A 14876-nucleotide genomic window follows, 5' to 3' on the forward strand; every position below is an offset into this window, starting at 1 on the left:
CCCGGGTCCAGCGCCTCGCGGCGACCCCCCGACTGCTGACCGCGCCCCGCCCCCGCCCCGCGCTCCGGCCCCGCCCCCGCCCCGCGCTCCGGCCCCGCCCCCGCCCCGCGCCCTGGCCCCGCCCCGCGCCCCGGCCCCGCCCCGCGCTCGCGATCAGCCTCTCGGGCTCGGAACTGGCCGTTGACCGCGCCTGGAGCCCTCCTCCCCCGCCGCCAGCCCGGCCCGGTGGGTGGGCGCGGGGCCGCCCGGACCGCTGGCGGCGGTGACTCGGCGACCTTGGCCCGGAGGCCCTAGCGGGACCCAGCCACTGCGGCGGCGGCGGCGCGGACTTTGCCCAGCGGCGGACTGTGAGCCCGCGGGCCGGCCGCGGAGATGTTGGCATTCGCCGTCAGGACCGTGGTGAGTGCGGCCGGGAGCCCGGCTGGCGGGGCTTGGCGGGCCCCGGACGGCGCGGGCGGGCCGGGCCAGCCCTGCAGCTGCCCCGGATGGGGAACCGGGTCCACAGGCTGTCCGAGGCCCGGTCGCCCTGGCTTGCAGCGCGGGGGTGGGATCGGCGGGTGGGCTTCCCCGGGTTGGCCGCGGACGAGACTGAGGTTCAAGGTCAGAGGCTGGGTGGAACCAGGTCCTGCATTTCAACGACCCGGGGAAGAAGTGGCACCCGGCTCCAGGCGGCACCCCCGCCCTGACCGGGAGCCCCGGGGCAGGCTGGCATGGAGTCTGTCACTGTTGTCTCTGACTCACACACCCTTTGCACGCTCAGCCCCAGCCGGCTGTGCCCAGGTCAGAGCCGCTTCTCCAACCCCATCCAGCTGGTCAGCTTCCTTGGACGTCTCAAATGGTCCCGGGGGGGTTGTCTGTAGCCAGAGAAACTCACGTGGAGGCATCAAACTGGGCTGCCCAGAAAGTCCCGAGAGCTGGCAGGAGGTGGCAGGTGGCAGCCCCAGTGCCTTCCCTCTCCGCCAGGCCCTCCCCGGCCTGTCCACACTGAACCCTCCCCCCCCAGTCCTTTCTAGTGGGCAGCCTGGAGCAAGACGCACCAGTACCCTGATTCGGATTCCTTTACTCTCTAATCCAAGCCTATCTGTGTTTGCATCTCCCTCTGTCTTTGCCAAGATCATTCAAACAGACATGCCAGGCCCAGAGAACTGACAGTCCCCGTCCACTGGCTTCTGGCCTAGAGGCTCTTCCAGGACCTCAGGGCTCCACCTCACTCTTGCCACCTGAGCTGTGTCCCCATCCCTCAGACAGCCTCTGGGTCACCCTCCGGGACCTACTGGGTGACCTGATTGCTTTACTGATGGAGAAACTGAGGGGAGGAGAGACTTGGCCAGAATCCCCTCGACCTGGTGACTCAAATCTAGTCCAACCCCAAAGCCAGCGTCCTTTGGTTTGTTTTTAACGCCTAAAGTCCCCCACTCTTGGCCCCCAGCCGGAGGAGCAACAACTCGAGAGAACCAGGCTCAGTGGGAGGGTGGCCTAGAAGGACTCCCGAGAGGGAAGCAGGATGGGCAGGGCTCCAGTGGCCACTGTTTACTCTGGTCTTTCCCAGTATCTGCTCCCTAGTACCCCGATTTCAGGGCTGTGGTATACTTCACAGCTCATCCGTTTCTGCCCTCCAGCCAAGTGTTCTTTCATCAAACAGACCTACAGATTCTAGCAGGTGGATTTTTTAATACCTCTTGGCCCGTCTCCCTGGCTCTGGGCCCACCCAGAGAAGAAAGGAGGAAGTTTTTCAGGGTTACTCCTACTCCAGTGCCCACCCCCGGCCCTCTCACCTGCTCCCCATCCCCCCACTTCTGGAAGCTAGGGCTGCGGCCATAGCCACAATCCCAGATGCCACCACAGCCACCACAGCCATCGCCACTGCCACCTCTGCCTCCCGCCCCTCCTCCCCCCCTGAATCTTGGCTCTTGTCTTCTCGTTCCAGCCCAGGCAAGTGGCTGCCTCTTGCTAGGTTCTGCTCGCCCACTTGGTAGCACAGTTAGGCTTAGGCATCCAGCCCAAGGCAGACAGACAGGGCTCAGAACCTCAGTCCTGCCATGGAGGACGGGCAGCAGAAAGAGAAGGTATGGAACAGAGCCTCTGCCTCTTGCCTGCCTCCTGCCGCCAATAGCCCCAGACCCTCCTGTCTCTCTCTCTCTCTGCCAACTCTCACCCTCCTTGCCAGGCCACTCAGCTCTTTCTTGTCCCAGCGCTGCCGCCATGCCACCCCCATCCCATCCCACAGACAGGGAAAAACCTGTGGCTTCCCCCTCATCCAAAGGTGCTGTAATCATCTGGCTCTCTCTGATTTTTGCTTCTTCCCTCCTGTTTCTCAGCCTGGCCAGGGTGGGAGAAAAGGAGGTGGGGCGCTCTGGGAGGGGGCAGTCACCTCACTGCTGGCTGGCTCATAATCCCCAAGTGAGAAAGGCGGGGCCCTGTGCATTCAGACAGGTGAGAGGTCCCTCTGACCTCTGCCACCCCCAGCAGGTGCCATTCATCCTGACTTGGTTCCCCGGAGCCTTGGCAAGATCAGTGGCCACACCCCACCCTCCGTGTCCATACCTGCATCTCCAAGCCCCAGAGAGATGGAGACGCCTATAGCTCGAGGGCTGGGAAGCCAGGGCTGGCACCACCCAAGAGGCTGTCTCTGATCCCAGAGATGGGCACTTAAATGCTCAGGACGGCAGCTTGGCATTACCAGGGCCTCCCAGAGCTGGTGGGAGAATGAGCAGGATGTTCTGCTGCCTGCAGGTGAAGCCGCTGGGCTTCCTCAAGCCCTCCTCCCTGACGAAGGTCGCCAGCCGCTTCAAGGCACACCAGGAGTCTCTGCCACGGCTGCCCGTGCCCCCGCTGCAGCAGACCCTGGACCATTACCTGAAGACCCTGCAGCCCATCGTGAGCGAGGAGGAATGGGCGCACACCAAGAAGCTGGTGGAAGAGTTTCAGGCTGCAGGGGGCGTGGGAGAGCGCCTGCAGAAGGGGCTGGAGCGCAGGGCCAAGAAGATGGAGAACTGGGTGAGTAAGAACTGCGGGTACACCGACCCCCCAGGCCCACGAGGGCTAAAGGGAACAGGGCCCCCCAGAGGCTGTGGGTCCTGTGAGAGTCCTCCAGGGAGGTCTGCCCCTGCTGCACACAGACGCTTCCAACACCAGCCGCTCTGGTGCATTCACTGGCGCCACCGTTTCTTGGGAACTTACGCTGTGCCTGGCACTAGGCAGAGTGCTGGGTGAGCAAGAAAGAGACAGTTGATGCCTTGAAGAGCTGACATTCAAGTAGGAAGGGGAGAGAGGTGATCAAACAAGACACGTGAGTGGTCAAGGTCATTTCTGTAGAAATGAAGAAGGCTGATGTGCCCTGGCCGGTGTGCTCAGTTGGTTGAGCACCAAGAGGTCACTGGTTCAATTCCCAGTTCTCTCTCTCTCCTTCTCTTTCTCTCTCAAATCAATGAAAACATTTTTCAATTTTTTTAAAAGGGTGATGAGAAAGCGGGTGGAGAATGGCAGCGTCTTTATTCTGAGTGGTCAGGGAAGGCAGGGAGGAGGTGGTGTTGGGTCTGTGACAGACAGAATAGCACCAGCAAAGGCAGGTGAATCCAGGAACAGACGGAGGCTGGAGTGGAGTGCCAGGGTGGGAGGGAGGGCTGCAAGCAGAAGGAACTTGGACTTGAGCTCAGTGGGAAGAGGCTGCGGGCTGGCTTCAAGCAGGGGTCTGTGTTCAGTGATGCCTGCTCCGGTCTGTGTCTCGGTCGGTCACGCAGGTGCGCTCACCTTGTGAAAATGTGTGTACATGGATGCTCCGTGCACTCTTCTGTACGCATCTTACACCTTAACCTAAAGTTTAGCATGACCGCCCTGGCGCTGGGAGGGAAGAAGAGTGGGAGCAGGAGGCGGTGGGAGGGCTGGTGCCGTCACCCCGAAGGAGATGCTGGCAGGGAGAGGGTGGGAGTCATTGGGTCCAGAGTATGTCTTGGTGCCAGTGGTACTTGTTGATTGGGCTGCTGGGAGGGGGGACAGTCCTGACCTAAAGCAACTATGTGGGGGGGGCGGGGAAGAGGAGGACTTCCGGAGAAAGGGATGATGAGGGAGAGGCGGGTTTGTAGGAGAGCCACAGAAAGCCCCATGAGGAGGAGGTGCTCTGAGGGGTGCAGGTGGAAGCGGGGGCTGCACAGAGGAGGCAGGAGTCTTCAGCTGGTGGATGGCTGTCCTGAGCCTGTGCAGCTCAGGGCCTTGGACTCCGGAATCAGGAGCTGAGAGTCTGGGGCCCAGCAGTGTGTAACTGGCTTTTTAGCCTGCAGTTCCTCCAAATGTCTGCTGGCGTTCTGTGCAACCTGAGCACGTCACACCCCTCGCCCCTTGCCAAGGGCCCGAGGCTAATGGCCTGGTGCCACCGGCGGCCGTTTCCCAGGGGGCTTCTGGTCAAGAGGCACATCCTGCCCACTGCTCTGGGGCTGGGGAGGCAGCACAGCGGGCGCGGCCTCCAGGGATGAAAGGACCCGCTCAGAGAGGCGCTGGGCAGGCCCCGGGAATGGGTGCAGGGCGGACAGTGTTGCAGTCAAGCACATAAGGCTCAAGGGTGACGGTCCCCTGGGAGCCGCACGGCCCCAGGACGGGAGCCTTCACCATGCCCACGTAGGTCCCCAGAAGGGCAGTGCTCACCCACTGGTGCAGCCCACGTTGTCACTAGTGCATCGGCTTTTCCTCAGTGGCTTCCCCAGGTTGCCTAGCCTTGAGATGCAAGGAGTGTCCACTGCCCAGTCTGACACCAACAAAACTGAGGCCACTGCAGACCGGGATCTCCAGATTGACATTGAATCCTGGGCCCATGCTTTCCTGGAGAATGCCCACTGGGATGAGCAGAAACTCATTCATGGACTTCCTTTTCCTATATTTTTCTCTATTCTTTTCTATCTATCAGACATACATTTTTACTATTTCTAAAAGTAGTAAAAATAATTGACCAAAATTTGTAAGATGATGAAACATGATTCAGCGTGGTTCAGTGGTTGAGCGTCGACCTATGAACCAGGAGGTCATGGTTCAGTTCCTGGTCAGGGCACATGCCTGGATTGCAGGCTCGATCCCCAGCGTGTAGGAGGCAGCCGATCAATGATTCTCTCTATCATTGACATTTCCCTCTCTTTCTCTTTCTCTCTCTCTCCCTCTCTCTCTCTCCCTTCCTCTCTGAAATCAATAACAATATTTTTTTTTAAAAAAGAGAAATAGCCCTAACCGGTTTGGCTCAGTGGATAGAGCGTCGGCCTGCGGACTCAAGGGTCCCAGGTTCGATTCCGGTCAAGGGTATGTACCTTGGTTGCGGGCACATCCCCAGTAGGGAGTGTGCAGGAGGCAGCTGATCGATGTTTCTCTCTCATCGATGTTTCTAACTCTCTATCCCTCTCCCTTCCTCTCTGTAAAAAATCAATAAAATATATTTTAAAAAAAGAACCTGTGCTCAGAGGGGGCAGAGAGTCCCCTTGCCCTGGGGGGAAGGGTCACCGAGCCCCCCCCCACCCCTCCTGACAGGTTCTGGTCCTTTCCCCAGCTGTCCGAGTGGTGGCTCAAGACGGCCTACCTCCAGTTCCGCCAGCCCCTGGTCATCTACTCCAGCCCCGGCCTGGTGCTGCCCAGGCAGGACTTTGTGGATCTGCAGGGACAACTCCGGTGAGTGGCTGCGGCTGGGGCAGGGCCAGGAGGGGCGGGGCAAGGCTCCTGGGCATTTCCAAGGCCCTGAGGACCACTTCCTCCAGGGGGTTGGAGGGGCCCCAGTCCTGCTCATTATCTTTTATCCCACACATAGCCTGATGAAGTAGGGAGTGTCATTCCTCCTTTACAGATGGGGAAACTGAGGCGCAGAGCAGGGAGGGGCCTGCCCAAGATCACCTCCCAGTATTGGCTGAGCTGGGACAGGGAGCAGGGTCCTCCTGGCTCCAAAGCTTCGTAGCTGTTCACCACCACACCGTGGACTGCGTCCCCTCCCTGTCCCTAAACCTGGGGCCACCCCCCACCCCAGTTCTGCACTTCACCCCTCCTTCCCTCTCGCCTCTGGCCACAGGGACGACCTTTGTACACAGTCCCCTTTTCCACATTCGGCCATGTCACTTGCCCTGGCCTCTGTTCCAGTCCAACCAGAGATAAAAATACCAGTGACAAGCATCTCCTGCCCAAGCACCAGCCTCTGTGGCCACCACCTGCTTCTCTTAAAGGCACCAGGGCACCCGGGAAGGTCTGGGGGTTCAGGCCCAGGAACTCCAGATGGTGGCCCCCATGTTGGGGGCCGGGGCAGCCCGGGCACTGGACATGGCTGGTGTAGCCCACATAGTTCAGGGAGGAAGGCCAGTAGGAGAGGTGGCCTGGGAGACACAGGGGCCTAGAAGCAGGTAGAGACCTAGGGGAGGGGCCCCCTCAAGCCACTGCCCTCCCATTCACACTCCCGCCCCCTGGGGCCCCGGTCCCTCCGTAGCTGGTTCCTGAGGGAAGGGTGTCCTCCTTCCAGACTCCCGACTGTGGTTTGGGGCTGGAGCCCTGTGGGTGGAACCCAGCCCCAATCGGGCTGCCGTGCCTTGTGCCTCGGCACCTACATCTTGCCGGCACTTGGCCAGCAGTTTCCCTGAGCCCTCGCATCTCCCTCTAGAGGTTGTGAGAAAGCAGGCTCAGAAGGGCGAGCTGGAACTTGAACACAGACCCACTCCTTCAGCTTCTGCAAGCCCTGCGTGAGGGTGAAGCAATCGGTGGCTCCCTTCACCCCGCAGGCGTCCCTGACCTGGGACTGTCCTCAGGGTGTCCACACCTCTGCTGATCTCTGATTGTTCCCTCTAGGTTTGCTGCCAAGTTCATCGAGGGTGTGCTGGATTTCAAGGCCATGGTTGACAAGTGAGCAGTCCGGCCCGCCCCTACTCTGCCCGCCTAATTGACAGAGTCACTCCAGCTTGACCCAAGCCCTGGGTGCTGGGCAGGCCAGCGCTCGGTTGCTCTCACTTCCTGTTGGCCCCGCCTCTGTGGGGAATGGGAGACAGGGCCTCAGGATTGGGATGCCTGGGTCCCGCTCCAGCTGCTGGGACTTCCTCCCGGTGACCCTGTCCCGAGAGGCCCCGCAACTGGCGTTCCGGCCAAACAGGCCCCGGAGGTCATCGACCCCTTGGCAAACTAAAGCCCAGAGAGGGGAAGGGAGTTTCCAGGGTGACTCATGGCAGGCCTCCTGCCCCAGCCCAGCAGGCAGCCCTGCGTAGGCCCAGGGGAAGTAGGGACACGAGGAGGGCAGCCGGCCACTGCTGTAAACCCTGACTCGGCTCTGCCCAGCCCCCAGCCGCTCCCTCCTCCCTTCTCCCTTCGTACTTGCCCAGCGGCCCCTCACTGTCCCCCTGCCCCACAGTGAGACCCTTCCCGTGGAGTACCTGGGCGGGAAGCCGCTGTGCATGAACCAGTACTATCAGATCCTGTCCTCCTGCCGCGTGCCAGGCCCCAAGCAGGACTCGGTCATCAACTTCAGCAAGACCAAGAAGCCGCCCATGCACATCACAGTGGTGCACAACTACCAGGTGGGTGGGCCCACGTGAAGGGGAGGAGGGGCAGGGCCCCTGAGCCCCAGGAGCAGGCATGCTCTGGGCATCTCTACTGGGCGCCCGGCTAGGCTCCAGCCTCAGGGACGCCAAGAGGGGCCTTGGCCTGCCAGGCCTGCGGAGAACAATGTGGGGACATCCTCCCCCGCCCTCACCCTTGGCCTGACCGTCCCCTCAGCTGGGCCCAGGACAGCACTCACTGTGGCCTCTGGGCTGCCGGGGCCAGGAGGCGGTGGGGGTGGGACGTGACTGCGGCGGGTCGGAGGTCGTCACCAGCCCCTCCCCGCCCGCCTGCACCCGGACAGTTCTTTGAGCTGGACGTGTACCACAGCGACGGGACGCCCCTCACCTCGGACCAGCTCTTCGTGCAGCTGGAGAAGATCTGGAACTCGTCACTGCAGACCAACAAAGAGCCCGTGGGCATCCTCACCTCCAACCACCGCAACTCCTGGGCCAAGGCCTACAACACCCTCATCAAAGGTGCCCGTGGGGGGAGGGGGGGCAGGCCCAGGCGGCACGCTTCTCACTGAGTCCTCTCAGCTCGGGAAACAGCTGGATCAAATTTGTTTCCCCATATTAAGGAGCAAGTGGGATGAGAGTCCAAGTCCCTGGCTGAGGAGCCCCCGTCTGCCGCCACAGTCCCCGCAAACCCCGTGTTGAGTCAGGGACCTGGGTGGGATCTGCCTGTTTCTAAAGTGGGCCAGGCACTGGGCGCTCCTCACAGGGGCTGCGGGGCTGCAGGGCCCTGTTGAGTGTGAAGCTCTGAAGCCCGTCCCAGCACTCCGGAACGTTCTGGAGGCCCGGCCGCCCCAGGCCTGACACCCCCGTTTTGTGCCCCCTCCCGCCATGCGGCCTGCAGACAAGGTGAACCGGGAGTCGGTGCGCTCCATCCAGAAGAGCATCTTCACCGTGTGCCTGGACGCAGTCATCCCTCGGGTCTCAGAAGACATGTACCGCAGCCAGGTGGCCGGCCAGATGCTGCACGGGGGCGGCAGCCAGCTCAACAGCGGCAACCGCTGGTTCGACAAGACGCTGCAGGTGAGGACCGGAAGCCCCCCACACACACCCACACTCGGTCCCCTGCAGCCTCAGGACTTCCTGTTTCCGCGTCCTGGCCTCCTGGCCTCCTGGCCTCCTGGCTGGTAAACAGATGGAAGCCATCGCGGCTGCAATTACCCAGCAGTCAGCCTGTCATTATTGGGCCTGGCCCAGAAACTGCTGTCACCCCAACACCCCCTGCAGCACCTCAGAGGCCAGGCACAGAGGCGCAGTTTGGCCATGACTTTCCCTCTCTGCGCCTGTAAAATGGGGCTGTGGGAGGACTCCCGGGTAGAAGAGTTACGGGGGACTCGGCGAGGTGTACCAGCATGGGGTGTGCTCGGTGTGACCCCGATGGGTGTTAGCTCTTATTAATAATTGTAATAAGTCAGCATAACTCCTGAGGTGGCTCCAGGGACGGGTTCACAGGCCCTCTCCCCCTCCACAGTTCATCGTGGCAGAAGATGGCTCCTGTGGGCTCATTTACGAGCATGCAGCAGCAGAGGGGCCGCCCATCATCTCCCTCGTGGACCACGTCATTGAGTACACGTGCGTGTGGTTCCCCACCCTCCCCCCATCTCCCCAGGCCCTGGTGACGGTGACACACGGGTGGCAGACTGCCTTGTGGGGGATGGCATTTCCCTAGGCCTGGGAATCTGTTTCTTCCAAGGAAGCCAGAAGGAGGCATGGGTTTGCATTCCGGCTCTGCCACCTCCCAGCTGCATGGCCTTGGACAAGTCCCGTCCCCTCTCCAGGCCTCCTTTGGCCACCTGAAAGCTGGAGGTGACTTCAGAAGAACTCCAAGTGTCTCCCTGGGCTGGCCCCCTCCAGCTTTAGGGATCCATCCTCCCCACCCAATCCCAAGGATGGGCCCAGGCTCCCCCAGCACCAGCATGAGCCCGAGCCCATGTCCCCGCAGGAAGAAGGCTGAGGTCGTGCGGTCTCCCATGGTACCCCTGCCCATGCCCAAGAAGCTGCGGTTCAACATCACCCCCGAAATCAAGAACGACATTGAGAAGGCCAAGCAGAATCTTAGCATGTGAGCGCCGGGCGCTGGGTGGGGGCCAGGCCCCTGGAGTCTGGCAGGCTTTTGTTCCAGGTCTGTCACGGAACCCAGCTGGTTCTGAGACCTCTCTCTCGGGGGCTGGCAGGGCTGCCAGGTGCCTGCTCCTCACCGGCCTTGTCCCCAACCCCCAGCATGATCCAGGACCTGGACATGATTGTGACCGTGTTCCACCACTTTGGGAAGGACTTCCCCAAGTCAGAGAAGCTGAGCCCTGACGCCTTCATCCAGATGGCGCTGCAGCTGGCCTACTACAGGTGAGCCCCTGCCCGCCGGGATGCAGTTGGAGACCTGTGGGCAGAGGTGGGATGAGCTCAGCCCCGTTTCCACCAGGGTCTACGGGCAGGCCTGTGCCACGTACGAAAGCGCCTCCCTGCGCATGTTTCACCTGGGCCGTACTGACACCATCCGCTCAGCATCCACGGAATCACTGGCCTTTGTCAAAGCCATGGATGACTCCAATGTGACGGTGAGAGGCTCAGGGTGAGGGTGGGTGAGCTGGGCTTGAGCCATCTCCCTCCCTGTTCACTCTGTCAGCACGCATTGATTGAGCACCTACTGTGTTCCAGCCCGATGGTGGGCACTGGGAATATAAGAGAAGATAGAGCTATGGATTTAGCTCTGAGCTTCCTGGCAGCCCAAGAGAAAAGGGAGCTTTCATTCACTCACTCCACAGCAGTGAGCATCTGCCCGAGAGTGATGGTGGCTCCACTTCCTCTTCTCAGAATGTAGTGCCGGTGGGAGCGGGCTCCTGAGATGGGGGCAGGAACAGGGAGGGACAGTGCTTCAGCTCCGTCTCCCCTCACCCCACAGGAGCATCAGAAGGTAGAGCTGCTGCGGAAGGCCGTGGACGCCCACCGCGCCTACACCAACCGGGTGAGTGAGCCCTATGAGCTTGGCATCTCCCACCTGCCTGCCCTCTCCTGCAGCAAACAGCTGCTCACTGTCAGCTTGAGCGACCCCTCCCCTGAGCCCTGGGGCACCTGGAGCAAGGCTGTACATCCCCATTTTAAAGTTGGAGACACTGAGGCTGGGCCCAGTGACTGCCCTGGCCCCGGGTTCCAGGTGAGCTTCTGGATCGTGTGTCATGGAGCCAGGACGCTGAGGGCACACACCGCAGCTGACAGCAGGGTTCCGCCATGTGACAGCTCAGGCTGCAGTCAGCAGCGGGAGGCCTGGATTCCCGTGCTGGCCCTGCCTCTGAGCACCTGTGCGCCAGGCTCTGCCCGTGTTACACACAGATGTCCCTTTAGGTCTCACAGCCACCCTACAGGGGAGTTCAGTGACCGTCCCCATTTGACAGATGAAGGCACTGAGGTTCCAAGATGTATATGTGCCAACGTCCCAGAGCCAGGAGGGGCTAAGCCACCCAGCTCCAGGCCTGTGCTCTTAAATCCTGCCTGGCAGACCCCTGGGCCTCAGTTTCCCCATCTCTGAAGTGAGGGCTTTCCTGCCTGGCTGCTCTGGTCTCCTGGGTCTGAGGGGCCAGTGGACGGAAGAGGTGTCGCTGCCGCAGGCTTCTGCGGCGGGCAGCAGCGCCCTGTAGTCCCGCAGCCCCGCTCCTGACAGGGCCCCCTCTGCAGGCCATCCGCGGGGAGGCCTTGGACCGGCACCTGCTGGGCCTGAAGCTGCAGGCCATCGAGGACCTGGTGAGCATGCCCGACATCTTCATGGACACCTCCTACGCCATCGCCATGCACTTCAACCTCTCCACCAGCCAGGTGGGCCGCTGCCCTCTGGGTCCCTGCCACCGCCCTGGGTGCCCTGGGGTGGGGTGGGGTGGGGTGGAACAGAACCCACCGGAGCTGGAGCAGAAAGGCTGCACTGACGAGAGCCAAGGTCTAGAACGTGGTCAGACCTCGGTGGTGGCGTGGCCCACACAAGCCCCCAGAGGCCGCTGCGAAGCGGCCGAGTTCTGGCAGAGGGGCCAGGTCAGGGGCTTCACTACAGCTCAGGCTGAGGAGTTGGGGACCCCCCAGGGGAGAATCAGCTTCATTCATTCACCGGTCAGACACGAAGGAAGGAACGTGTGCTCCGTGCCAGCCTGTGCTGGACTGGGGCACAGCAGGGACTGCACCATCCCTCCCCAGGGGCTCTCAGTGTAGGCTGGCAGCACAGGAAGTGATAGGGTCAGGGAAGTCCCGAGGAGGGAGCAGTAGAGCCCCCAAGAATGTAGAGGAGGCCCCCTGGAGGGTGACACCGGAACTGCACACCAAAGGAAGAAGAGGAAAGGTGTCAGGCAGGGCACAGCAGGAGCAGAGTCGTGGGAAGGCAGGCTGGTGCACTGAGGAGCTGGAAGGGACCTGGTGGGAAGGGCGAGTGCCTTAGTCCTGTGCCACCCCCAGGTCCCCTCCAAGACAGACTGCGTCATGTTCTTTGGGCCTGTGGTCCCAGACGGCTATGGCGTTTGCTATAACCCCATGGAGTCGCACATCAACTTCTCGGTGTCGGCCTACAACAGCTGTGCCGAGACCAACGCTGCCCGCATGGCACACTACCTAGAGAAGGCGCTCCTGGACATGCGCGAGCTGCTGCAGAGCCACCCCCGGGCCAAGCTCTGAGCCGTGCTCCCCCTGCCCCTGCCACAGCCAAACCACTTCAGATGGGCCCTCCACCAGGGCTCCCCTTTGTCCCTCTCCCTCTGGGCCCCGCAGATCTGACCAAGCCGGGGTGGACTCCCCCAGGGCCTGCAGGCCCACACCAAATGCCTTCCACGGGCCATCCCCAGCATCATGGGCTGTGCTCAGAGGCTGAGCAGGACGGAGGCCCAGGCGCCCCATGTATCGCCCAGAGCAGCCTTCCTCTGGGAAAGGAACCAGTCAACTCCATCCCCACAGTGAGCCTGGGAGGTCCTTCTCTGATAGCTCAGCTCTGCCAGTCCCTGCCATCTGGGCTGATCCGTACTCCAATCCTCAAACGCCCAAAGGCCTGAAGACAGGACTATCTGGAGTGGGGGACTCCAGGCCTCCCCACGGCCGAGGCCAGGGTGCGAGGCGGACTGGGGACGGGGCATCTCCCACAGGACTGCCGTACTCTTTTGGAGAATATGGCTGAACAATGTTCCTGGTTGTATAATAGTACCACGCGAGGTAATTAATAAAGGGAAAATGTCTTGGTGAAGAGGCGTTCCAGCTGCGGAGGCAGGCAGGTGGGGGGACACCGGGCCGCCTCCTGGCTTTCCCTGCCTGGGAGCTGGTGTCCAAGCAGCCATGGCCCCAGGGACTCCGAGGAGCCAAGAGGAGGTGTCCTCAGGCACCAGATTGCGCACCCCATTCTCAGACAACTCCCACCTGCCCGGGACTCGGGCCTCTCCAGTACCGTGGGCATATGGTGGGGACAATTCTCCCAGGGCAGTAGGACCCTGCAGGCCCGGGTCTGGTGGGCCAGGTGTGGCCGACACCAGGGCCTAAGGCCTCATCCTGCAGCCCCCACTAAGCCCAACAGGAGTGCTGCCCCAGATCACACGACCACCTGATCAGAACCCTAAACCCGCCTGTCCCCAACCCCAGGCGCCTGGCAGAAGCTGGGTGTCTTGCCAAAGTCAGTCTCTCCCTCCAGGGGACACTCTGGCCCTAAGGCACGTGAAAACCAGAGCAGACGCTGGGGTGCCAGTGGGAGAGCTGGTGGAGCCTGTCAGAGTGCTTCTCGGCCCGGCTGACCTGGGACAGTCAGTGAGGATGGGGCCTGAGGTTTTCTGCTTTTTTCAGATGAGAAAACTGAGGCACAGAGAGGTCAGTCACCAGGCCGCTAAACAGCAGAACAGATTCCCAGAAGCCATACTTCAGGTCAGGGCACCGGGAGCCCCTGTAGCCAAGCCCCCAGCCCCACATCACACCCGCCCAGATGACCAGGGCAGGGGTGGAGAAGGGGAGGCCATGGGTGGACATGGGCCTGGAAGGCGCAGGAAGGTGCATGCTGGACTAGGGCACTGAGTCGAACTGACCTGTGTTGGTCAGATGTGGTGGCTGGTCCCACCACATCTCCCACAGCCACAAGGTGGGGACTCAGTACCCTCCCTCTCCAATGCGGGTGAGAGGGTGTGCCACTGGCCCAAGTCCCAGGGAGCAGGAGGCAAAACCCACACAATGGGGGAGTGGGTGTTGCCCTGGGCCTGGCCATTTCTCAATTCCTCCCCCCACCCCCCACCCCCCGCCTCCCAGCAAGGCTGGCAGGGTGGAGTGATGCCAGGAGAAGGGGGTAAGGTCCATGAATGCCCTTTCCTGGGCCGGAGTGGGAAGACCAGGAAAAGACCATGACAATGCACAGCCTGCTGTCATCTGTACAGTGGGGGTGATGCTGCTCCCTCTGGGGGGTCCTGGGAGCCCCAGGAAGTGGGGGCCCACAGCAGGCGTTGGTGAGTGCTGGGGGAGGCGACAGAGTGAGCCAGGCCATGGGCACTGCACAGACACCTGCGACTCCCACAACTCAAGTTCTAAGAACCACACAGGTCTGAACAGAAGGCAGGGTTTCCCCAAACTCTCCTTCAGAAGTGAGGGCATGCCTTTGCCCTTGGGTGTTACAGGTCTCGTATGAAGGCTTACTCAACTCCTTAGCGCCGAAAGTCCACGGGGAAAGGCACAGTTAGCACCGGAAACAAACCGTCAGTGTGAGACCGGCCTGGAGCTCCCTGGTGGCACGTGGGGAGGGAAAGGCAAGGAAACGAAGACCTTTAGTGAGGATGTGACTGTGCCTCACCCTTGGGAGTGCTGGGTGTGGGACAAGCAGGTGCTTAGGGTCTCTGGACACACGGGAAGGAAGGATTGGGGAGATGACACACCTACAGGGTTTTCTTAATCCGCTGTCTCAGTGTGATGCCAGCGGGCACTCGGGGCCTGGGGTAACATTCCCAGTGACCGCATCGCGTGTGAAATCCAGAAAGTGCTGCTGGGTCTCAGGCCGCTCAGCCCGTGGGCCTGGAGACTCCGGTCAGCGGGCCCAGAGGTGGGCCAGGGACAAGACCCTGATGCCAATGATGCAGATGAAGAACTTGATTTTTTTTTTTTTTTTGAGCGAAAAAGAACTGTTCTAAAGTAATATATTTTGTGCAACACATTACTTGAAATGTGAACATGTAATAAACGAATGAATTAAAGATTTGGCTCTTACCTAGATCCCTGTTTGTCTATCCAGATGGGCATGAACTCGACTTTGGCTCTTCGTGGGGAAAGTGCAGTGGCCGGAATCAAGGGCAGGCCTGTAGCGAAGCCTGCGAGGGGGTGAGGGCTAGACAGGGAGCC

At 61.2% G+C, this 14876-nt stretch overlaps 1 protein-coding gene across 4 annotated transcripts; it reads left to right on the plus strand.

The window, feature by feature from the left end:
• Window positions 1-162: 162 nt before the first annotated feature.
• Window positions 163-14744, plus strand: CRAT (carnitine O-acetyltransferase). Of its 4 annotated transcripts, XM_070430484.1 has the most exons (15): window positions 163-399; window positions 2734-2997; window positions 5525-5643; window positions 6799-6852; window positions 7352-7517; window positions 7844-8018; window positions 8398-8576; window positions 9025-9125; window positions 9496-9615; window positions 9774-9896; window positions 9973-10108; window positions 10453-10515; window positions 11223-11360; window positions 13347-13424; window positions 14162-14744. In XM_070430484.1, the coding sequence occupies exons 1-15, from the start codon at window positions 373-375 to the stop codon at window positions 14222-14224; spliced, it is 1806 nt and encodes a 601-aa protein (XP_070286585.1). In that variant the 5' UTR covers window positions 163-372; the 3' UTR covers window positions 14225-14744. The 4 variants fall into 4 exon arrangements, with proteins under 4 accessions (XP_070286585.1, XP_070286582.1, XP_070286584.1 ...); XM_070430481.1 differs by having other exon boundaries at window positions 13347-14744; XM_070430483.1 differs by lacking the exons at window positions 13347-13424; window positions 14162-14744 and adding an exon at window positions 11985-12759 and having other exon boundaries at window positions 166-399.
• The last annotated feature ends 132 nt before the right edge of the window (window positions 14745-14876 follow it).

The sequence above is a fragment of the Myotis yumanensis genome, unplaced genomic scaffold (genome assembly GCF_028538775.1).
Source record: "Myotis yumanensis isolate MYYU_CA2020_CCGP unplaced genomic scaffold, mMyoYum1.0.hap1 SCAF_12, whole genome shotgun sequence".
Taxonomy (NCBI): domain Eukaryota; kingdom Metazoa; phylum Chordata; class Mammalia; order Chiroptera; family Vespertilionidae; genus Myotis; species Myotis yumanensis.

Coding starts and splice junctions, on each gene's coding strand:
- CRAT (XM_070430481.1), top strand. CDS start 373: ATGTTGGCATTCGCCGTCAGGACCGTG. Junction 9,616..9,773: donor GCCAAGCAGAATCTTAGCAT/GTGAGCGCCGGG, acceptor CCCAACCCCCAG/CATGATCCAGGACCTGGACA. Junction 9,897..9,972: donor CTGCAGCTGGCCTACTACAG/GTGAGCCCCTGC, acceptor CGTTTCCACCAG/GGTCTACGGGCAGGCCTGTG.